General features: G+C 47.5%; 2 protein-coding genes across 3 annotated transcripts in view; both read left to right on the top strand.

Moving 5' to 3' along the window:
- Positions 1–15,747, top strand: part of LOC309536972 (uncharacterized protein) — a 28,495-nt gene extending 12,748 nt beyond the window's left edge. The window contains exons 3-7 of the mRNA XM_082231400.1: positions 3,616–3,660; positions 7,009–8,029; positions 8,068–8,869; positions 11,034–11,146; positions 15,174–15,747. Of these exons, the coding sequence (XP_082087526.1) occupies positions 3,616–3,660; positions 7,009–7,305 (342 nt within the window). The 3' untranslated portion in view covers positions 7,306–8,029; positions 8,068–8,869; positions 11,034–11,146; positions 15,174–15,747. The remainder of the gene's footprint in view (positions 1–3,615; positions 3,661–7,008; positions 8,030–8,067; positions 8,870–11,033; positions 11,147–15,173) is intronic.
- Positions 15,748–21,245: 5,498 nt separating this feature from the next.
- Positions 21,246–23,794, top strand: part of SUPT5H (SPT5 homolog, DSIF elongation factor subunit) — a 39,631-nt gene continuing 37,082 nt past the window's right edge. For both annotated transcript variants that reach the window (XM_082230970.1, XM_082230969.1), the window contains exon 1: positions 21,246–21,403. The gene's annotated coding sequence lies outside the window, so the exon portion shown is untranslated. The remainder of the gene's footprint in view (positions 21,404–23,794) is intronic.

Raw genomic sequence — 23,794 nt, 5'->3', positions numbered from 1 at the left:
CCTTTGTTGGCAAGGTGATGTCTCTGCTTTTTAAGATGCTGTCTAGGTTTGCCATTGCTTTTCTCCCAAGAAGCAGGCATCTTTTAATTTTGTGGCTGCTGTCACCATCTGCACTGATCATGGAGCCCAAGAAAGTAAAATCTCTCACTGCCTCCATTTCTTCCCCTTCTATTTGCCAGGAGGTGATGGGACCAGTGGCCATGATCTTCGTTTTTTTGATGTTGAGCTTCAGACCATATTTTGCGCTCTCCTCTTTCACCCTCATTAAAAGGTTCTTTAATTCCTCCTCACTTTCTGCCATCAAGGTTGTGTCATCTGCATATCTGAGGTTGATGATATTTCTTCCGGCAATCTTAATTCCGGCTTGGGATTCATCCAGCCCAGCCTTTCGCATGATGAATTCTGCATGTAAGTTAAATAAGCAGGGAGACAATATACAGCCTTGACAAAATCCCTTCTCAGGTCTTTGTAGCAGAAAGGAGGAAGCTAACAGCTGTTTCCCTTCTGGTTTGAGTCAGCCAGTTAAGTAAGACAGATAAAATAGCCAAGAAGGACTTTTGAATGGAAATACAGTAAATTATCCACAGCACTCTGTAAAAGCTACATACCCACCAAATATGTTATAATATTTCTATTGCTCTATCCTGACAGTGGGGAAGAAGTCGAAGCCATTTGTGGCGTAGCGGTTACAGCGTTGAACTGGGAGATGGGAGACCAGATCCCTGATTTGGGGAATTACAGACCAGTTTCAAATCCAACAGTTTTGGCGAAAACGGTTGAAAAAGCAACGATTCCATCTCTTTATGACTTAGGGTTGACTTAGGGCTCATCCGCTGGAACCACCACTTTCCCCGGGGGGGGGGGGACCCACTGTCTGCCTGTGGGTCAGAGCAAAGTCAAGGGGGTTTTCTGTGGAATGATGTTTATCCTGATTTAGAGCTGAATAACAGGTTGGAAAGGCAAAACCTCCTGGGCTTGAGCTTTTCCTTTCCTAGGTGACCTATGTGGTCTGACACTTACCTTCTTTTAGCTAAGATTATCCTTTAATATAGGGGTAGCCAAGAGGGTGGCTACTGCAGATGCTACTGAATTATCACACTTCTAATCTCTGCCTATTGGCCATGCTGGTGGGGTTGGGAGTCCAGCAACATAATGGTGAAGACTTGACGTTTTCATCCCCCAGAAAGTTTTTGATTTGAGTTTCTACTGAAATGAGGCTGATTTTAATGTATTTTAATCTTGTTTTTTAAGTTGTATTTCAATCAATTGTTTTTATACCTGGCGTTAGCCGCCCTGAGCCCGGTCTTGGCTGGGGAGGGCAGGGTATAAATAAAATTTATTATTATTATTATTATTATTATTATTATTATTATTATTATGGCTGCCCCTGCGTACACCAATGACCTGCCTTTCCTTCATCACAGAACTCGAGGTTAGCATTCATGGGGTTCTTAGGCAAACTCTCATCAAACGGCAAAATATAATAAATTATTATTAATAACAGCAGCAACAACAACAATAATATTTATACCCCACCCATCTGGCTGGCTTTATTTACTTATTTACATTTATTTGTATGTGTGCCTGCAGACAATCATTATTATCTCATATTAAATTGACGTGTTGGCGTTTTGCGATCAATAAGTGGATTTGGGGTTGCAGTATGGGTATTCGGTCTCTAAAAGGTTCTCCATCACTGTCCATTTACTCCTTTTCTACTTTGCCATGGCTTTCTCCCAGAACATCCTGGGAACTGTGTTTTTTTCTTAAAGGGTGCTGGGAATTATAGCGCTGTGGGGGGCTGCCTCCTTATCAAACTACAGTTCCTGGGAGTCTTTGGTGTGGGGAAGTCCTGACTCACCACAGCTGCCCTTATCTCTCTCTTCAGTCTTCACTGGTCTGTTTTTCTAAGTATTTCTGCAAAACTCCACAGCTCCTCCAACTTTGCTAACACGCCACCCTCTTCTGCGCGGGTGGAGCTGTTTTGGCTATATAAGGACCGGCAGTCAGAGAATTGAGATCATGATTAGCATGCGCTGAGAGATACGATATGATAAGCAAACATGGGAGTTAGTGGCGGAGCCAACGCTGGATTCCTTGTTGTGTTTGACGCTGATCGCCTCCCAACTTTCTTCGCTCATTTCCTAGGGGAGCTTAGGAGTCGCAGCCTGCCTTATATCAACAAATTGCGTCTGACATGGGATGGGGAAGGAAATTTTCATTTTAACAAGAAACTACCTAACCTGCACTTTTTGAACTAATACGGCCACGGAAACACAGCCTGCCTTCAAAATCCGCCCGAATTTTGCAACGCAGTCCTCCAGCCAAACAGTACTTATAAAAATGTGTCTATTAAGGAAAGGTGTACATAGAAATTAACAACAACAACAACCTGCTCTTTACCCTAAGGTCTGTGACAGGTGGCCGTCCAATCTCTGTCCAGAGGGAGACAGGGAATGGGCTGGTGTGGGGGACTCCCTGGTCCTGAATGGGGTAACTGTGCCCCTGAAGGACCAGGTGCGCAGCCTGGGAGTCATTTTGGACTCACAGCTGTCCATGGAGGCGCAGGTCCATTCTGTGTCCAGGGCAGCTGTTTACCAACTCCATCTGGTACGCAGGATGAGACCCTATCTGCCTGCGGACTGCCTGGCCAGAGTGGTGCATGCTCTGGTTATCTCCTGCTTGGACTACTGCAATGCGCTCTACGTGGGGCTACCTTTGAAGGTGACCCGGAAACTACAACTAATCCAGAATGCAGCAGCTAGACAGGTTACTGGGAGTGGCCGCCGGGACCACATAACACCGGTCTTGAAAGACCTACATTGGCTCCCAGTACGTTTCCGAGCACAATTCAAAGTGTTGGCGCTGACCTTTAAAGCCCTAAACGGCCTCGGGCCAGTATACCTGAAGGAGCGTCTCCACCCCCATCGTTCTGCCCGGACACTGAGGTCCAGCTCCGAGGGCCTTCTGGCGGTTCCCTCCCTGTGAGACCCCAAGTTACAGGGAACCAGGCGGGGGGCCTTCTCGGTGGTGGTGCCCTCCCTGTGGAACTCCCTCCCATCTGATGTCAAGGAAATAAAGTACAGTACTATCTGACTTTTAGAAGACATCCGAAGGCAGGCCTGTTTAGGAAGCTTATAATATTTGATGAATTATTGTATTTCTTTTTTTTAATTGGTTTTCACATATTACATTACAATACAGATGTACCAAAGCCAACACCATTTCTTCCCCATCCCCCCATACATTTACATTTCTATTTCCTCCATCCATCATATTATTTTTTTCTCCTTCCTTACACTTGCCTCCACCCCCACTTCCTCCACATTATACAATTCACAATAAACTTTGCATTCTACAATCTTCTCAAAATCATCTATATATTCTTATTCTCTTTCCTTACTAATTTTCTTCCATCCAGTACTTCTCATTTTAATCTAGGCATATTAGCGTGTCATTTTTTGAGCAATATTGTATTTCAGTATTTTGCTGGAAGCCACCCAGAGTGGCTGGGTATAAATAATAAATTATAATAATATTATTATTATGTCCAAAAACCTCCCAGGAAGCTTGGAGCCTCATTTCCTCTAACTCCCTGTCGATGTCTTCCTCCAGGGCAACTCCAGCAACGGGACCCTGTTCACCCCAGACAATATCACCGTGCGTATCTCCTGCAGACAGTATGTATGGCGAGAGCAGGGTGGGGTGGGAACCGGCTAAATCTTCTTGCTCGCAAACAGCCTGTGGGGCTTATCTGTGCTCGGCTGAAATGTGCCCCTCCAGCTATTCACGCTCTTCTTCGTTTAAGCATTTCCCCCAAACCATAAACAATTAAAAGCAATTAAAAAGGCAGCTGTGTTTTGAGAAGGGCGAAATTTAAACTCAGCAGGTAAAACAAAACCACCCCGCAGGCATTAGAAAAATACCCAGCCATCCAAAGTTAGCGTGAAAGCGATCGTGCCCCAAACTCCTCTTTTAAGGACGGTGCCCATGTTGGGTAACACTGATGGTCCACCTGTCTCTGGGCCCTGTGTCCTCCTAAGAGTGGCGACCGAGATGCTGAGGGCAAACTAGGCAAAGCTGGTTGGCCCAGCCATCTCTATGTTGGGTTGAAAGAAATAAAAATGGGATAATTTCATCATTAAATTGACATGATTTCTGCATTGTAAGGGGTTGGGGTACTTTCCAACTCTATAATTCCATGATATTTTTTTTTAAAAAAAGATATTTATTAAAGTTTCCAATTTTTTGCAAAACATAAAGAAAAAACAAACATAAAAATATTAAAAACACATACATTTCACAGCTTATTTTCTTCTAACCTATTTCCCCGACCTCCTCCTACCAGTTTGAATTGTTTATACAGCAAATCCTTATCTCAAAGCATTACAGCTTAAAAAGAAAAAGATAGAGAAAGGAAACACCTTATTTTCTCTCCAACATCTTAAATTGTTATAACTTTAAATTCTTGCTTACAAAAAGAAACTCGTTTTATCATAATTACAGCTTTAAACCACTTAATTTCAATCCAATAATATAATTCCATGATATACCTTGCTGAGAGAGAGAGAGAGAGAGAGAGAGAGAGAGAGGAGAACCAGCCAGTGGCGTAGCGTGGGTTGTCAGCACCTGGGGCAAGGCAAGTAATTTGCGCCCCCTAACCCGTGGATTTGCGCCCCCTAACCCTAACCCCCAGGTGTTGCGTCCGGTGCGGCCGGCCCCCCCTGCACCCCCCACGCTACACCACTGGAACCAGCAACACTCAAAGCAGTTGAGTGGAAGTATCAGTAAAGGTAAAGGAAGAAGGAAGAAGAAAAATTGGGATCCATCTTGGGCAGGCTGGCTGAAGGCTGGCTGCACTGCTGTGGGGGACAAGGGCCTCTTGAAATGACCACGCTGTGAGATCTGGATTCCTTTCATGCATACTTAAAGTGTAAAAGTAAAGGGACCCTGACCATTAGGTCCAGTCGTGGCCGACTCTGGGGTTGCAGCGCTCATCTCGCTTTATTGGCCGAGGGAGCCGGCGTACAGCTTCCGGGTCATGTGGCCAGCAGACTAAGGACTAAGCCGCTTCTGGCGAACCAGAGCAGTGCACGGAAATGCCGTTTACCTTCCCGCCAGAGCGGTACCTATTTATCTACTTGCACTTTTGGGTGTGCTTTCAAACTGCTAGGTTGGCAGGAGCAGGGACAGAGCAACGGGAGCTCACCCCGTCGCGGGGATTCGAACCGCCGACCTTCTGATCGGCAAGCCCTAGACTCTGTGGTTTAACCCACAGCGCCACCTGGAAGTATTAGTTAAAGCAATTAAAATAACTACAGTGGTACCTTGGTTCCCGAACAGCTTAGTTGGCAAACAAATTGACTCCCAAACACTGCAAACCCGGAAGTAAGTGTTCCGGTTTGTGAATGTCTTTTTGGGAAGGCGAACATGCTCCGTTTTGGCCGTCAGCATTTCCCCCGTGGCCAATCAGCCAATCAGGAGCCATGCCTTGGTCTCTGAACATTTTGGAAGTCGAACAGGCTTCCAGAACGGACTGAGTTTGAGAACCAAGGTACCATTGTATTTAAAACATTCAAAACGTGAAAACCAGTTGAAATATACTTGGAGTCGAGAGAGGATTTCATGCTCTTTATTCAGCTCATAGTGCTGAGGAGGAAAAATGGAAGTTCTCCCAGAAGGTCTCTCTGCTTTATATACACTATTAACACAATGGGCCCCCCGTGATTGGCTAATTCCGGGATTCTCCTGTAGGCCAATCAGGTTGCGGATTCCCTTTCACCTGGAGCTGGATTGGGTGGCTCCTGTGGACCAACCAGACTGCTGCATTCTGGATCCTATTGTTCTAGGACCAATCAGACTGATGCATTCTGGATCCTATTGTTCTAGGACCAATCAGACTGCTGCATTCTGGATCCTATTGTTCTAGGACCAACCAGGCTGCTGCATTCTGAATCCTATTGTTCTAGGACCCATCAGACTGCTGCATTCTGAATCCTATTGTTCTAGGACCAATCAGGCTGCTGCATTCTGGATCCTATTGTTCTAGGACCAATCAGACTGCTGCATTCTGGATCCTATTGTTCTAGGACCAACCAGGCTGCTGCATCCTGGATCCTATTGTTCTAGGACCAATCAGACTGATGCATTCTGGACCCTATAGTTCTAGGACAAATCAGACTGCTGCATTCTGAATCCTATTGCTCTAGGACAAATCAGACTGCTGCATTCTGAATCCTATTGCTCTAGGACCAATCAGGCTGCTGCATCCTGGATCCTATTGTTCTAGGACCAATCAGACTGCTGCATCCTGGATCCTATTGTTCTAGGACCAATCAGGCTGCTGCATTCTGGATCCTATTGTTCTAGGACCAATCAGACTGCTTCATTTTGGATCCTATTCAACTCAGTACATAACACCAGCCATCAGCCCCCAAGCCACACGACAGCATTTTACGTATCTGGGTAGGCTTGTCTAAAGAGAAATACAGCCCCGTTGGAAGAGCATGTGAGTCTTAATCTCAGCACCATGGGTTGGAGCCCCACATGGGGCAAAAGATTTCTGCATTGCAGGGGGTTGGACTGGATGCCCCTCGGGGTCTCTTCCAACTTTACAATTCCACGAAACCTTTTAGCAAACGCCAAAAAGGATACAGCAACGGTGTCTGCCTGGTGTCAAAAGGCAGGGACGCCCGAAGTGTAGGTGCCACAACGCCAGTGGTGTAGCGTGGGGGGCGGGGGGGGCGGCCGCACTGGGCGCAACATCTGGGGGGGCGCTCGCACTCGCAGCTCTCTGCCCCTACCTGGCTCACTCTAGGGGGTGCAAATTACTTGCCTTGCCCCGGGTGCTGACAACCCACGCTACGCCACTGCACAACGCTAAAAGAGTGAGTTCTTGCAAATGCAGAGCAGGAATTATCTGGTGCCTGTAATCTAATGCAAGCAAAGCCAATTTTTAAAAAAACCATGCTGCCTGGCATTTTCTGCTTCTTTCTTTTGTCCCAGTAGGTCTGCTATGCTGACAACCTGAGCTGCTTTTACCAGGAGCTCCAGGTGGTTCAGCGAGCACAGGAAGGGCAGACCCAGCGCCTCCTCTCCCGGCTCGCCACCCGCCTGAACCAGGTGCAGGTGAAGCTACGCCGAAGGAGCCAGAGCCAGAGCCGCTGCCCCACCTGCCGGCTCTGCCGCTACCACCCCGAACGGCCTGTGCTGGTTTTCCTGAACAGGCTGCTGGAGATGTACCAGTGGGACTGCGGGAACGGGGTCAGCCTAGGGGGAAAGTACTGCCCACCCCCTGCTCCGTGAAGAGGAGCCTTGCCAGTCGGAGGAGGAGATGGTCAAGCTGGAAGGTGTGCAGAGGAGGGAGACCAAGATGATGGAGGGACTGGAGACCAAGCCTGATGAGGAATGGTTGAAGGTGCGGAGTATGTTTAGCCTGGAGAAGAGAGGACAGAGAGGTGAGGTGATATCCCTCTTTGAATAACTGAAGGGCTGCCCCATCGATGGAGGAGCAAGCTTGGTTCTTGCTGCTTCACAGGGTAGGACCAGAGTCAACAGATTCGAATCATGAGAAATGAGATTGTAATGAAACACAGGGAAGAACTTCCAGGCTGTATGAACTGTTCAACAGTGGAATGGGCTCCTTCGGGAGGTGATGGAGTCTCCTCCCTTAGAGTTTTCTGAGCTGTGATGGCCTGGGACTCAAGCTTGGACTCGGAGCCAGAGGAGACTCAGTTTGCACCAGATCCTTTGCCTCAGGCATCATCTGAACCAAATCTGGGGCCTGATCCTGAAGAGTCCCAGTCTGCACAGGTGCCCCTGCAACAAGCACCAGCTGGGCCGAGTCAGGGGCCTGATCCTGCCCTGGCTCCAGATGCGGGGATGACCTCGTTGCCTCCAGCTGGGCCATCACTTACAGCTGCTCCACTACCGGTTGGGTCAGGGGAGGCTGAGGCGGCCCCTGGGTCTAGTCACCCACCGACGTCTCCCGAGCTGCAGAGACTGAGGTCTGAGAGAAGGAGAGACCTGAGTACTCGCAGGAGGAGTGCTCGTCTTCGGGCAAAACAGGGAGGTGAGTCGTCGGGCGATCAGGACCGGCCGTTACTCCGACAGAGATAAAAGGCTGTCGGACCCCACCCCAGGTTGCGGGAGCAACATTGCTGTTGGCCAGATCCTGCCTGAGATCCTGTGCCTGTCCTTGCCTGGTTTCCTGCCTTGGCCCTGTTGGACTGTCTCCTCACGGAACCCTTGGATTCGGGACCGGACCTGGACCGCGTTACTCGGGTTACCCCTGGGCCCAGCACATAAGCAGCGGTTGGGTGACCATCTGTCAGGGATGCTTCAGCTGAAATTCCAGTTTTGCGGTGGGTTGCACTCGATGGTCCTTGAGTCCTTTCCAACGCAACGATTTTATTCTACTCCCCCTTGACTTTGTCCATGGTTCTGGGATAGCACGTCCAGTCTGTGTTGGCCATTCATGGGTTCCTCTGTTGGAGGGATCTCTTGCATGATCGGTGCCCTCAGAGACCCTGGGCTACCCTGCTGCATTGGGGCATGAGACACAACTTCCGTTGCGTTATGGAGAAGGTCCTGTGGATGACGGATACAGGCAGTACCAGTGAGGTGGCAGCTGTCCTGGTGAGTGGATGTTGACCGGACATTCTGGACCGGACACACCAGTACTGGTGCAAGTTGCAAATTTTGGATGAAAGTGGTTTAGCAGCTGATCTCCATTGTCTCTCCAAGTTGCAAGACCCAAAGCAGGGCTGGAAGAGAGAATGGTTAGCCTTCCAGCCTTCCACAAATGTAAGCAGGAGGACATGCATCTCTTCCTTGCCCCAGCAGACCCCGATCTTCCTGGCAACAGCTAGTAAGTATCCCATCCCTCACGTTATCTGTTGTTTATATAGGAACATGGGAAGCTCCCTTATACAGTGGTGCCCCACAAGACGAACGCCTCGCGAGACGAAAAACTCGCAAGACGAAAGGTTTTTTCGTTTTCGAGTTGCTTCGCAAGACGAATTTCCCTATGGGCTTGCTTCGCAAAACGAAGCTTGCCCCGCAATCTCCGGGGACAGAGGGGAAGGCGTGCGGCCATTCCCCTCTGTCCCCGGACCCCTTTTGAACCAAGGGGCGGCAACGGGGAGAAGCGATCTTCTCCCCTCCGCCCCTTGCTTCAAAAGAGGGGACAGAGGGGAAGGCGCACGGCCATTCCCCTCTGTCCCCGGACGGTCTCCATAGGAACGCATTGATTGATTTTCAATGCATTCCTATGGGAAACCGTGCTTCGCAAGACGAAAAACTTGCAAGAAGAAAAAACTTGCGGAACGAATTAATTTCGTCTTGCGAGGCACCACTGTACCAGGTCTAGTTGATACCAGGCTACTTGAAAGAGCCAGTGTGGCATAGTGGTTAGAGAGCTGGACTAGGACCTGGGAGACCCGGGTTCAAATCCCCACCCGGCCATGAAGCTCAGCGGGTGGGGACCAGTTACTGCTGCTTCTCAATTTTCCCAATCTCAAAGAGTTGTTCTGGTGATTAAATGAGAGCACTTTCCGTGAACTCGTGGAAATCCAACGAAGCTGAATGTTGGAAGATTCAGGACAGATTTTAAAAAAAAACACTTAGAGAAGCATAAACAGGGTGGGGACCAATGTTTGTATGCAGGTGAAGTGATGGACATGAGACAGGTGTTGGTAATGCAGGTGAGCTGTGCGGAAGCAAGCTAGAAGAAGAGGAGTTTGGATTTGATATCCCGCTTTATCACTCTCCTTCAGGAACCTCAAAGCGGCTAACCTTCTCCTTTCCCTTCCTCCCCCACAACAAACACTCTGTGAGGTGAGTGGGGCTGAGAGACTTCAAAGAAGTATGACTAGCCCAAGGTCACCCAGCAGCTGCATGTGGAGGAGCGGGGAAGCGAACCCGGTTCCCCAGATTACGAGACTACCGCTCTTAACCACTACACCACACTGGCTCTAGCAAACATATTCCAAGCAAGCTGCCGGCTAGCTCTGCAGAAGCTCCTTTTATTAGCAGAAATCAACAATTGGAAACAGTAGTGAAACCACCCTGAACTTAACGTATTTCCATCTAAGCACATTTCCAGTGTTAGCAAATACACGTGTCAGCAGGTGTTTCCCTCAAATGTTCCCCCCGATACTTGATGACGTCTGTGTCCCCCGTCATGCTCCAGCCAAGCAATATGTCTAACAAACAAATTGTGAGAGGACAAAAGGTCAGGGGGAAAAGCCTGTTTTCTAGCCAAGAAGGCAAAAGGTCAGGGAAAGCAGGTGTAATGCTCCTTGACATACTGTTGCATGCATAGCTGTCAATTTACAGATTTGAAAATAAGGGACCAGCAGCCTCAAAAATAAGGGATCAGCAGCCAAAATAAGGGGCACAGGTATGTTCAGCTTCTGAGCCCCTCCGAGTCAAAGGCAGAAAGCCCAGCCAGCAGCCAAACGAAGCCTCAAGCGGTGGTTCCCACAGCGCAGCAACCCGGCAAAGGGGATGCAGCAAGGGAAACCACCGTCACCTCTCCGCTGGGAAGCGCTGAGCAAAGGCGAGTCCCCAGGCAACGCGGCCGGTTTGATTGGCACAAGGCATGCAAGCTCCACCCCCCAGTTGTTCTTAGACTCCTTATTGGGTGAGCAACGCAGCCAAGCAACCCAGTTGGAGCCTCCCTCCTCCCTGGCCGGCAGGGAGGGAGGGAGAGGAGCTGCTTCCTTTGAAACCCGGCAAATTTAAGGGACATCATCAATAAGGGACAGCAGCAGGACGCGGCGCTGGGATAAGGGAGTTTCCCACCAAATAAGGGATGGTTGACAGCTATGGTTGCACGTCTGGTGCGAGGTTTGCCTTTGCAAAGCGGAGCATCACCTCAACATCCAGGTATAGTGAGATCAATGTCCTTGCTGCCCACTTAGGACTACGCGAGCAAGCATATCCTGTTACAGACCAGTCCCATAACCCAAGCCAAGGTTCCCTGTGAATTACCCATCTCATTGTTATTGTGGTGTCTTCATGAAAACTAGGTGTTCCTTTCCCCGGAGAATCTCGGAGGAGCTCCGACGATGTCAGCTTGAAGGGGTTTCATTTGTTGCGGCTGTGAAGGCACGAGGGCTTGGCCTTCAAACCACAAGAATTGGTGAGTTTTCAAATGCCCCCTGACTTAGGCATAGCCCTTGAGAGGCGGAGGAAAGGTTTGTCTGTTTAAACTCCCTCAAATTCTCATTGCTTCTATCTAAAATTCAGTTCTTCGCATTTTCACAGCAATTGATGATTTAAAAAAAATGAATTAAAGTCATCTTCAGTTATTCAGCATTTTAGGGTGACTTTCCCCCATAAACACATTTTTGTATACTGTTTTTGACTAAAGTGCACATTTTTGCAAGCAGTTCCCCCTAATATAATGTATTCTTGCATGTTGTTTTTCACAAACATGGTGTGTGTGTACGCGTGTACATCTTGCAAAAGCTCAACATCCAAAAAACCAAAGTGCTGCACCAATGAGCACAAAATAACCCCTCTGCAGCAGCACAAATCCAACTTAGTGGTGTAACGTTGGAAAGTGTCAATCACTTCTCCTACCTTTTCACAAGGGCCGACACTGATGCCGAAATCCAGCATCGCCTGAGCTCTACGAGTACGGCTTTCTCCCGATTGAAGTGCAGAGTGTTTGAGGACCGGGACATTCGCAGCGAACCCAAAATGCTTCTTTACAAAGCTATTGCACTACCAACCTTAAAGTAAAGGCTAAAGGGACCCCTGACCGTTAGGTCCAGTCGTGGCCGACTCTGGGGTTGCGGCGCTCATCTCGCTTTATTGGCCGAGGGAGCCGGCGTACAGCTTCCGGGTCATGTGGCCAGCAGGACTAAGCCGCTTCTGGCGAACCAGAGCAGAGCACGGAAACGCTGTTTACCTTCCCGCTGGAGTGGTACCTATTTATCTACTTGCACTGGTGTGCTTTCGAACTGCTAGGTGAGCAGGAGCAGGGACCGAGCAACGGGAGCTCACCCTATCGCGGGGATTCGAACCGCCGACCTTCTGATCGGCAAGCCCTAGGCTCTGTGGTTTAACCCACACCGCCACTGTATGCCAAACAAGAAAAAAGGCAGAGGACTGCCAGGACAATGGAGACCGCTTGTCCTGAGCGGCCCAATAGCTATGAGATGGCAGGAAGGGAGCATGGACAAAGCACCTTCTCCAAAAAGCCCAAAAGGAAAAGTTCGGATTCCGAAGGGTCCAGCAGTGTCGAAGGATGCTCTATGAGGCCTCAAAGCTTTGGGCCACTCAGGATGAATCTCTGTTGTCCACCATTTGCCTGCGATCAACCTGGATGTCCTCTGTTTCTTTCCAATCTTGTGGCTTTTCGGTCCTCCTTGGCTCAAGCCACAGTTTGGCCTCACACGTCCTTCTAGCTGATTCTTTGCTACTGACCAATTGGCTTTTTAAAACTAGCCCTTTTGTAGTGGCCGGTCCAGCTTCCCAAACTTAAAAAGGCAGGAATATTAATTCCCGTCAACAAACACTCTGGAGAGAGAGGAAGGAAGAATAACTCACGCGCTAGGCATCCGGCGCCATCCAATAAATTTTAAAAATGGTAGGGGATGTTTTCCCTGAAGTTGTTTGCATGAAAATGAGTGGAGGCAGAAAGATTTTTATTACTTACAGTAATGAAGAACAGATTCACATTAAGCTCCATGGCCCGAGGGTGGGGTGGCTTTATTTACATCAGTTAAGCAGCCTTCTGTCAGCGGTGCAAATTAAGGAGCTGGCCACCCAGCTCCCGACACCCTTTGAAGACTTGCTGCTTGAGGGGAAACACAAATGCAAAGGGCAGGTTTCCAATAATGTAAGAGGCTGCTGGATCAGGCCACAGGCTACCTAGTCCAGCCTCCTGTTGAGAGTCAAGGACCCGCCATCCGCATAGGAGTATGATAAGACACAAGGACACATTATTTTAGGGTAATGAGCAAAATTAGGCCACAACTTTTATTGGTTACAGCATGGCTTAGGCATTGGATGAAACAGCAATACAGTGGTACCTCAGGATGCAACCCCAGTGCATGTTAATCAGTTAAAGCAGATGCACGCAATAAAATCAACCAATAAAACATTATAAAAAATTCCTTCCAGTAGCACCTTAAAGACCAACTAAGTAAGTTCTTGGTATGAGCTTCCGTGTGCATGCACACTTCTTCAGATACACTGAAACAGAAGTTGCCAGATCCTTCTATATAGTGAGAAGGTGGGGAGGCATTTGATGGCATACACAATGTTAGACGTTGGCATTTGATGGCATACACAATGTTAGACGTCTAACATTGTGTATGCCATCAAATGCCAACAGTGTCCTTCAGCTCTCTATATTGGACAAACAGGCCAAACTTTACGCCAAAGAATAAACGGACATAAATCTGACATCAAGAATCACAAAACAGAGAAACCAGTAGGAGAACACTTCAATCTCCCAGGACATTCTATACAAGATCTCAAAGTAGCTGTTTTACTACAAAGGAATTTCAGAAATAGACTAGAAAGAGAAGCTGCTGAATTGCAACTCATTACCAAACTTAAAACCATGGAGAGACCTGGCCTGAACAAAGACATTGGATTCTTATCTCATTATACATGACTAAGCCATTTTTCACCTTCTCACCCCTTGCCTTTTCCTGTAAGACCTATTGCAGTCGTTAAGAGTCGTCAACAGGCTCATCTCAGCTATCTGCCAATCTCCCATTCTCACCACCCTTCTGAGTAATACCCCTCCCCACCTTCTCACTATATAGAAGGATCTGGCAACTTCTGTTTCAGTGTATCTGAAGAAGTGTGCATGCACACGAAAGCTCATACCAAGAACTAACTTAGTTGGTCTTTAAGGTGCTACTGGAAGGAATTTTTTATTTTGACTATGGCAGACCAACACAGCTACCTATCTGTAAATAAAACATTAAACAGCATTAAAATCTCCAAGTGCGCAATGGTTTACATAAGACAGACAGGAAGGGGGAAGAGGAGGATGACATGGAGCTATGGGGGCTAAGACTGGGGAACAGAGGCTCAAAGAGATGGCTATTTCCCCCTTCTATGGCGTAACTGCCTCCCGGGGGAAGGAACACAGTGGCAGAATCTAGAGAGAGGGTTGGCTCTCCACTAGGTGTGGAGGAAGAGGCCACAGGCAAATCAGGACGAATGATCTTCATTGTGTTACCACTCTGCAAAGGTAAAGGTAAAGGGACCCCTGACCATTAGGTCCAGTCGTGGCCTACTCTGTGGTTGCGGCGCTCATCTCACTTTATTGGCCAAGGGAGCCGGCATACAGCTTCCAGGTCATGTGGCCAGCATGACTAAGTCGCTTCTGGTGAACCAGAGCAGCACACGGAAACGCCGTTTACCTTCCCGCCAGAGCAGTACCTATTTATCTACTTGCACTTGGACGTGCTTTCAAACTGCTAGGTTGGCAGGAGCAGGGACCGAGCAACGGGAGCTCACCCCATTGCAGAGATTCGAACCACCGACCTTCTGATCGGCAAGCCCTAGGCTCTGTGGTTTAACCCACAGCTTAATACCAGACATAGTCTGCTGCCTGCATAAGTTTTGTGCAAGCAAATAAGGATGAATAAACAGGTCATCTGGGGAAGTACTAGGTTTTACAGAATCTGAATTCTGCACCACGTTTGCCATTCTGCACCAGTTCTGAGCTGCCTTGAGATCATGGCACAGAGCTGGCAAAAACAGGAAACTAAGCAGAGACCTAAAACGCTATGCAACTAAGCAGCTGGTGGACTACCAAGCATGCACAGTGGTACCTCGGGTTAAGAACTTAATTCGTTCTGGAGGTCCGTTCTTAACCTGAAACTGTTCTTAACCTGAAGCACCACTTTAGCTAATGGGGCCTGCTGCGCCGCGCGATTTCTGTACTCATCCTGAAGCAAAGTTCTTAACCCGAGGTTATATTTCTGGGTTAGCGGAGTCTGTAACCTGAAGCGTCTGTAATCTGAGGTACCACTGTACTTCATGATCTTGGATGACCTTACCCTGTTTATGACTTCCAAATTCCACAGAATTGACTGAGATGGGGCATTGCACTTTTTCTCCGTTGCCGAGTAAACAGATCTGCCAGATGTTCCTCGTTAAAAACAGCTGCATCTTGCTCTGCTTCTCTTTTTCAGGAGTTCCCCTTCATGTACGGTACATTCCCTCCAGAGCTGAATTCTACAGAGTGGACAAATCCCATCTGGCAGGTCCTTCCCCTGAGAAAATCCACAGCCGGAATGGGGACGTCCCCCAGAGAGTCCCGATTTTTAAGGTTCACAAAACAAGACGTTGACATCTGCATCTCCTCTTCTCCATCTCTCCCTCATCAGCGAAGCAACAGAGCCAGGGCCGTCGTGCTGTTCAGAACTGTATCCCCTGGAGAAATCTCTATTCCTAAGGGCAATTTCTATTTTCCTGCCTCTGTACGGTTTTCTTTGTTTGTTTCTCCAGATGAAATATGACCCACTGGGCCAGGGAAAGATTGTCATCACCGAGATAGCCATTTCTTGGACTCTAGCTATCCATCCCCTCAGCAGATACTGGGAGATTTATGTAGCGTAAGTGATGTATAAACAGAACAACACACATAAAACGAGGACAGTCGGTCCTTGCCCCAAGAGCTCGCAGTCTAAATTTTGACAGCAGGGGAGACAATAACAAAAGACCAGAGAATATACAGGGAGGAAAGGGCTGGTGCAAAATTCCACCGAGAAACAGATAGGTAGCCGTGTTGGTCTGCTATAGTCAAAATAAAAAAATTCCTTCCAGTAGCACCTTAAAGACCAACTAAGTTAGTTCTTGGTATGAGCTTTCTAATTAGGTGGCTTTCAATACAAAATTGATAAGGATAAATTCTGGAGAGGCTACTCAAGAGCCCAACTCATCAGGGTGCAAGTCCCATGTGGGTCCATGAGGTCAGTAAAAGAAGGAAGTTCCAGCCAAGTGATTTGGAGCAAAACAGTGGTCAGTACAGTGGCATAGCGTGGGTTGTCAGCACCCGGGGCAAGGCAAGTAATTTGCGCCCCCTAACCCATGGATTTGTGCCCCCTAACCCTAACCCCCAGATGTTGCGCCCGGTGCAGCCGGCCCCCCCTGCACCCCCACACTACGCCACTGGGTCAGTAGACCACGATCTTTATTGTTGAGCAACAGGTTCCCACAGTAGTTTTAAACTGCCGACCCTGGAGTTCAAGACCACCCCCAGAAACATCATACATACATCACAGAAGGGGTGTAGCCCAAGACCACCCTCTAGATACATCAGAGAAGGGGCGGAAATCTGGGTGTGTTGATTCTTCCTGTCTGCCAAGGTTACCTGATTGGATTACCTGGGCATCCTGGCCACTCTCTTGTTATGATAACTACTCCATTCCTGAATCCAGGTCCCAGGCTCACACCCTATTCATATCTTAAACGTGCCCTTAAGACAGGATTTGTGAAGGAAAAGGCAATGGGGAAGACACTAGATCTACCCACCTTGGAAGAATGGCAGATGAAGGTGATAGACTATATGGGACTGGCAGAAATGACTGGCAGAATCCGAAACCAGGGAAAAGAGACGGCGGAAGAAGATTGGAAGAAATTCAAGAATTATCTTAAGAAACATTGTAAAATTAATGAATGTTAGAACAATGTGGCTTTAGAAATTAAGTTGATTACAGCTGTAAGGATTAAGTTAAAAGAAAAGAAAAGTTAAAAATTAGAGAAAATTAAGGGTGAGGATTTGCTGAATTAAAATTTGAAATTGGAATGCAGAAAGGGGAGGTATGAGGAGGTCAGAGAAGTAAGTTATATGAAAATAAGGGTTTGAAATTATATTTGTTTTTTGTTTGTGTTTGTTTGTATTACTGTGTTTGTCTATATAATTTGTGAAATTTTAATAAATATCTTATAAAAAAAGAAGGAAAAGACAATGGGGAGGCTTTTCCATTTTCCTTCGACCTTGCAGAGAAAACATTTGGCCAGTTTGGGAATCAAAACGGTTTCCGGTTGGTCTTCCTGTGCTGATCTATGTACGTGCTTGGTTGGTACATTTATGAACATTTATTATACATCTAAGACCTTTAAATTCTTACCAGAATTTTAAAATTCCTACCAGAAATATATATATATATATATATATATATATATATATATATATATATATATATATATATATAATGTTCATAAACATACCAAGCAAACACATACAATATGTAAACCAAATGTCTGAAACCCACAGAAAAGTCCTGAAACCATTTTCTCTCTCCCCAAATGACCTCAAATGTTTCTCTGCAAGGTGGAAGAAAATGGGAAATCTCCCCATTATCTCTTTCACAAATCCTGTCTTAAGGGCACATTTAAGATATGAACAGGGTGTGAGCCTGGCACCTGGACAGGCTCCCCAGGGTATCCAGTCAAGTGAGCATTAACAGGTAACCTGCCAGACAGGAGATAAAACAACGACAGGAGATAAACAACACACTCAGATTTCTGCTGTAGAACCGCCTTTCTGTGTGTGGGGGGGGGGTCTTGGACTTGTAGCAGGAACCCCCCACCCCAATCATTCTGTTTGCACAAACTTCACACACACACACACACACACACACTCACACTCACACACTACATACGCCACATTTCTGTTATAAATTCATAGAAAATCAACCATACATCGGATTTGCACTGTTCCATTTTTATTTTACTCCATATGACAAGGACTATCAAAGGGGGGGGGGCTTGGTTCTGGTCAGCCATAATCCCTTCACCATCCCAGCACATCCACAGGAGCCCTGCCCAGTTGCTATGCCAACCCTGATGATCCCAGACAGAAGACAATCAGGATCATAGAATCATAGAATCATAGAATCATAGAGTTGGAAGAGACCACAAGGGCCCTCGAGTCCAACCCCCTGCCAAGCAGGAAACACCATCAGAGCACTCCTGACATATGGTTGTCAAGCCTCTGCTTAAAGACCTCCAAAGTAGGAGACTCCACCACACTCCTTGGCAGCAAATTCCACTGTCAAACAGCTCTCACTGTCAGGAAGTTCTTCCTAATGTTTAGGTGGAATCTTCTTTCTTGTAGTTTGGATCCATTGCTCCGTGTCCGCTTCTCCGGAGCAGCAGAAAACAACCTTTCTCCCTTGCATATGGGAGTGGATTCAGCATGGACTGAAACAAAGGACAATGATCAGATCTTCCCTCTGGGGGCAGGAAACTGCAAACTCCCCTTTGTCTCCTGGAAGTGACTCATGGGCAGGGGGAAAGGAAGAACCAGCCAGGTGACAGGACACTCAGGTTACCACCACAACTCCTCCCTCAACCCCTCCTTTCTGTAATGTATGCATGATGTTTCTGGGGGTGGGCTTGACCTAGAGGAGGGGAATTTCAAAAGTTTTTATAAGGTCTTGCAGACCATCTTTCTGAGTCTTTCCTCTCTCTTGCAAGTGAGGGGAACACCCTGTTGCAACAGATCAATAAAGGCCAAGCCTACAGGCTGCTGTTTTGCTCCAAGTTATCCTGGTTGGTGTCTTTGTTTTTGTCCAAGAGAGCCCTCGGACTTTTCCGGTAACAGACTCCAGGGAGGGAATTTAAAATGTCTATATAAGGGCGGGCACACCTTTGTTCTGGATCCTCCTCCTTTCCTGCGTGTGAGAGGAGCACCCTGTTGCAACAGTTCAATAAAGATCAGGCTTACTAGCTGCTTTACTTCACAATATTCTCTGGTTGGCCTCTGTTATTTTCTCCTACCAATAGGGAACCTGTGTAAGGACTCTATATGGGCTCTTGGATACCCCATAAGGGGAAAAAGGGCAGATTTTTGTTTACAACACAATCACCTGAGAAGTAAAGATAGTCATTTATTTCAGGGGTGGGGGAACATGTGGCTCTCAGGGACTGGTTGAGAAGTGTGCATGCGGAGAAGCAGGGGCTGGAGTCTGACTTGGGAGAGGGGGGTAGTGGTTTGTGGGCACTTGTACCAGCCAGGAGGCAAGATTCAGAGGCTGGGGAAGCTTCAGAGCTGGAGGGTGGAGCACAGTATGGGTCAGAAGAAAAGGGAGAAGAGGCAGGTCAGGGAAGTGAAGGGCTGGGCACTTCCCCATCCTCTCCTGCACCATTCTCCCTGAACTAGGAGAGGGCTGAAAAGGGAGGAGCAGAGGAAGTTTGCACACAGGCGCAGTCTCCAGCTGTGTGCATGCAGCTCTTCAAGGGAAGGTACATAAAGTGTGGGGGGGGTGTCATGTGAGAGAGGCGTCTGCCGGGGCGAGCCCCGGGAACTCTCTTTTCTTGAATATTACAAAACATTGACACAGGTGTGCTTGTGGCTGATTGGTTGATACAAACACAAAGCAACTTGTTACTGATTGGTTAACATAAGTACAAGGCGGGAATTACATGTGATCATTAATCACCGATAGATTAAAGGCTAGGAAACGAAGCTGGAACTAGACAGGCATGAAACCTCCTAATTAAATTATAACTAAAGATTAATATAACATGACTAAAACAATTACTAATGATTGATCATAACATGAAATAATATAATAAGTGAATTCCGTAGATGTGGTCAGCTGTGCATTAAGAACAGGTCATAGTGTCAGTGTAAGGAAATGAGGGAATGTCTTGGTCTTGGGAACAGGAACAGGTTGTGCAGTGTGTGTGTGTAAAAGCAGAGAAAAGCCTACAAGGCAAGACTTCCCAGAATGCAAGAGAAAAGAAGCAATGCTTCCCCATAATGCAGTAGTTATGTGCAGAAAGAGGAGTTCCCTTTAGGGAGGGGCCCCCTGTTGCTCCAACTGCTTCATACAGTGCAGACCTGGGAATAGCTGCCTAGGTAACCAGAGCTGAAGAAGAGACTGTAATTGTTATGCTTGACAATACAGTGGTACCATGGTTTACGAACTGAATCCGTTCCGGAAGTCTGTTCTTAAACCGAGGTGTGCTTTCCCATATAACCTTACAGGTGTATAATACCATTATACTTCAAGAGAAGGAGGACTGGTTTGAGAAAATATTGAATTATGAATGTTGATGACATTGAAATGAATTCAAGGGGCCCTAGCAACAAGGTAAAAAGTATAAGGGGATTAACAAATGGACAAACTAAGAGATCATGAATTTGCTGAACTAAATTTAAAAGGGATACAAAAATGGGAGATGTGAGGAAGTCAGGAAAATAAGTTAATTTAAAGTGGAGAGATTAAGAAAGAGAGAAATTTTGTTTTTCTTTTATATGTGTTTTTTCTTCTTTTTGTGCTTAATGTTTGTAATTTTGTATTTTGGTGCTTTTGTATTTTTCTATTTGTCATGCATGTGTCTTTTGTGTTCTCTAGACTTTTCTATTGATAAAATCTAATAAAATGTTATAAAAAAGAGAAAATATTGAATTATTTGGGCAGGTTTGAACAATTTAGGGTAAGTAAAATGTTAAAAAGTTAAATAAACCATATGGAGGGAGGAGTGTTAAGGTATATAGAATTGTACATGTGGTTGATTTGAATATGTTATTATTGATTATGTATACCCAATGTATCAGCCGCCTGGGGGGTTTTCACTGTTTGTTTTCACTGTGTTTTGGTTGTTGGTAAAAATAATAATAATATTTTTTTAAAAAAAACCCTTAAAAAAATAACAAACAGAATAAACTCGGTATTACAAAAGAAAAATAAATAAATGGAAAATAGTTAAATGAATGAAACGGATGGTTCCTGCGGCCTGATCCCACCAGGCACGTCATTTACTCAAGAGTAAGCCCAACTGAATCCAGCGGGGCGCCCCCTGGGGCCATGAATGGGCTGAGGAGCCTTGGCAGGCCCGCAATCCTACTGGGGAGTAAGCCCCATGCAACGCCATAGGGCTTACTTCCGAGTAGACCGGCCCGGGCTGCCCCTTTGGGGATCCCCTGCCCTCTCCCAACCACCTTTCACCCACATCCCAGCGCTGCCATTGGCCTTCCCCAACTCCTACGTCACACACCCCGCCGGCCAATCCCCTCCGCCTTCGCCCCTCCCCGACCAGGAAAGAAGCGACGAGCCGTAATTGGCCGAGCGCGCTCACGTGACGGGGCGCCATTTTTCCCCCTCCCCTCCTCCGCGTCGCCGCCAGCCGCGTAACACGTCACTGTTTTCCCCTTCCTCCGCCGGCATGTGACCCGGGCGGTCCAATCCCAATTTCCTCCATGGCTCGTCTTCTCGCGAGATTTCCTCTCTCCACACCCCCCCACACGCCTTGTACGCGTGCGCGCGGACTCGCTCGACGCGGTTTTGTTTTTGTTTTTCCGGTTCTCTTCCGCCGCCCGCGCCGGTTTTTTCCCCCTCGCGGAGAGGCCCTGAGGCGGCGGCGGCGGCAGGAGCGTCGGGAAGCGGGAGGCCTCCGGAGCAGCGCGGTGAGGGAGGAGGAGCAGGGAGGGGACGAGGCCCGCCTGCCGCTCCCCTCAGGGCTGGGCAAGGCCCGGCTCTAAGGGGGCCGGAGGAGGAGGAGGAGGCCTCGCTCGCTCGCTCGCCCTGAGGGAGGAGGCCTGGCTTCCCGGGCCCGTCCACACACCGGCCTGGCGGGTCGGGGCCCCGAAGCGCCTATGCAGGGGGAGGGAGGGAGGGGTGTGTGTGTGTGTGTCTTCTCGGCCTGCTCCGTGGTGGTTTCCCTCATGCGGAATCGCAGAATGGTCGGAGGGGGTGGGGGGTGGGAGGGGGCACCCCCAGAGGTCATCCAGCCCAACCCCGCGCCGCGCAATGTTGTGCTTCTGCTTGTGGGTCGTTTTTCTTTCTTAAAAAAGGTGTGAACCACCGTGAGATTGTTGGGCGGAGGGGGGCGTGCAAATTTTAGTAGTAGCAGTAATAATAATCATAATATTCTCACCCCTTGCCTTTTCCTGTAAGACCTATTGCAGTCGTTAAGAGTCATCAACAGGCTCATCTCAGCTATCTGCCAATCTCCCATTCCCACCACCCTTCTGAGTAATACCCCTCCCCACCTTCCCTCTCTATAGAAGGGTCTGGCTACTTCTGTTTCAGTGTATCTGAAGAAGTGTGCATGCACACGAAAGCTCATACCAAGAACTAACTTAGTTGGTCTTTAAGGTGCTACTGGAAGGGATTTTTTTATAATAATAATGGGGTTGTACCTGGAAGAGGAAAGAGCCTCAGCTTCAGGATCTGTCCTTCCAGTGAGCACTCAGGGCTGATTTCCCTAAGAATGGAGAGGTTTGATCTTCTTGCAGTCCATGGGACTCTCAAGAGTCTCCTCAAAAGCATCAATTCTTCGGCGATCAGCCTTCTTGATGGTCCAGCTCTCACTTCCATACATCACTACTGGGATAAACCACCAGTAGTAGTATGTAGTAGTAGCAGTAATAATAATAATGGTTTCGTACCTGGAAGAGGAAGGGTCCCTTTCTTGTGGCTCTCGGTGGCTTTCTTGTTTTGTTTATTCCGCCATTTTTGTTATACAGTGGTACCTCGGGTTCCATACACTTCAGGTTACAGACTCTGCTAACCCAGAAATAGTGCTTCAGGTTAAGAACTTTGCTTCAGGATGAGAACAGAGATTGCGCAGTGGCAGCGCAGCAGCAGCAGGAGGCCCCATGAGCTAAAGTGGTGCTTCAGGTTAAGAACAGTTTCAGGTTAAGAACGGACCTCCGGAACGAATTAAGAACTTAACCCGAGGTACCACTGTAGTAGCAGTAATAATAATAAGAGTAATGGGGTCGTACCTGGAAGAGGAAGGTGGCTCTCGGTGGCTTTCTTGTTTTGTTTATTCCACCGTTGTTGTTCTTATATCAGGGTTAGAAACTGATATAGGAGAGCTAGGAGCTAAATGGCACCTTAAACTGAGGTTATGGGTGCAACAGCGGCATGTCTAGGCGCTCTTTTTTTGATAACAAGAATTCAAAGCTGAAAATGAATGAATCCTGCCGTTGTTGTTGTTTAGTTGTTTAGTCATGTCCGCCTCTTCGTGCTCCCCTGGACCAGAGCACGCCAGGCACTCCTGTCTTCCACTGCCTCCCTCATATTGGTAGCTTCGAGAACACTGTCCCACCATCTCGTCCTCTGCCGTCCCCTTCTCCTTGTGCCCTCCATCTTTCCCAACATCAGGGCCTTTTCCAGGGAGTCTTCTCTTCTCATGAGGTGGCCAAAGTCTTGGAGCCTCAGCTTCAGGATTTGTCCTTCCAGTGAGCACTCAGGGCTGATTTCCTTCAGAATGGAGAGGTTTGATCTTCTTGCAGTCCATGGGACTCTCAAGAGTCTCCTCCAGCACCAGAATTCAAAAGCATCCATTCTTCGGCGATCAGCCTTCTTGATGGTCCAGCTCTCACTTCCATACATCACTACTGGGATAAACCATCAGTAGTAGTATGTAGTAGTAGCAGTAATAATAATAATGGTTTCGTACCTGGAAGGGGAAGGGTCCCTTTCTTATGGCTCTCGGTGGCTTTCTTGTTTTGTTTTGTTGACTTTATTCCGCCGTTGATATTATATCAATGTTAGAAACTGAGATAGGAGAGCTAGGAGCTGAATGGCACCTAAATGGGTGTAACGACAGAATGTCTAGGTGCACTTTTTATAACAAGAATTCAAAGCTGAAAATGGATGAACTGCAGCTAAAATATTTTCATTTTTTACATGGTGTAGTCCTTCACCCACCCCCAATATCCTTAAGAAGAGGGTCTCTGCTCCAGTCTTGTAGCTGGAAGTGGGCAGGCAGAAAAAAAAGTTCTTTCCTTCCACTCTGCAGTTTTAATCGGAAATCTTTAGGTTCAGTACTGTGCCCAGAGCTCAGA

The sequence above is a fragment of the Podarcis vaucheri genome (genome assembly GCF_965113315.1).
Source record: "Podarcis vaucheri genome assembly, chromosome: 7".
NCBI lineage: Eukaryota > Metazoa > Chordata > Lepidosauria > Squamata > Lacertidae > Podarcis > Podarcis vaucheri.
This window is presented reverse-complemented; position numbering and strand designations above follow the sequence as displayed.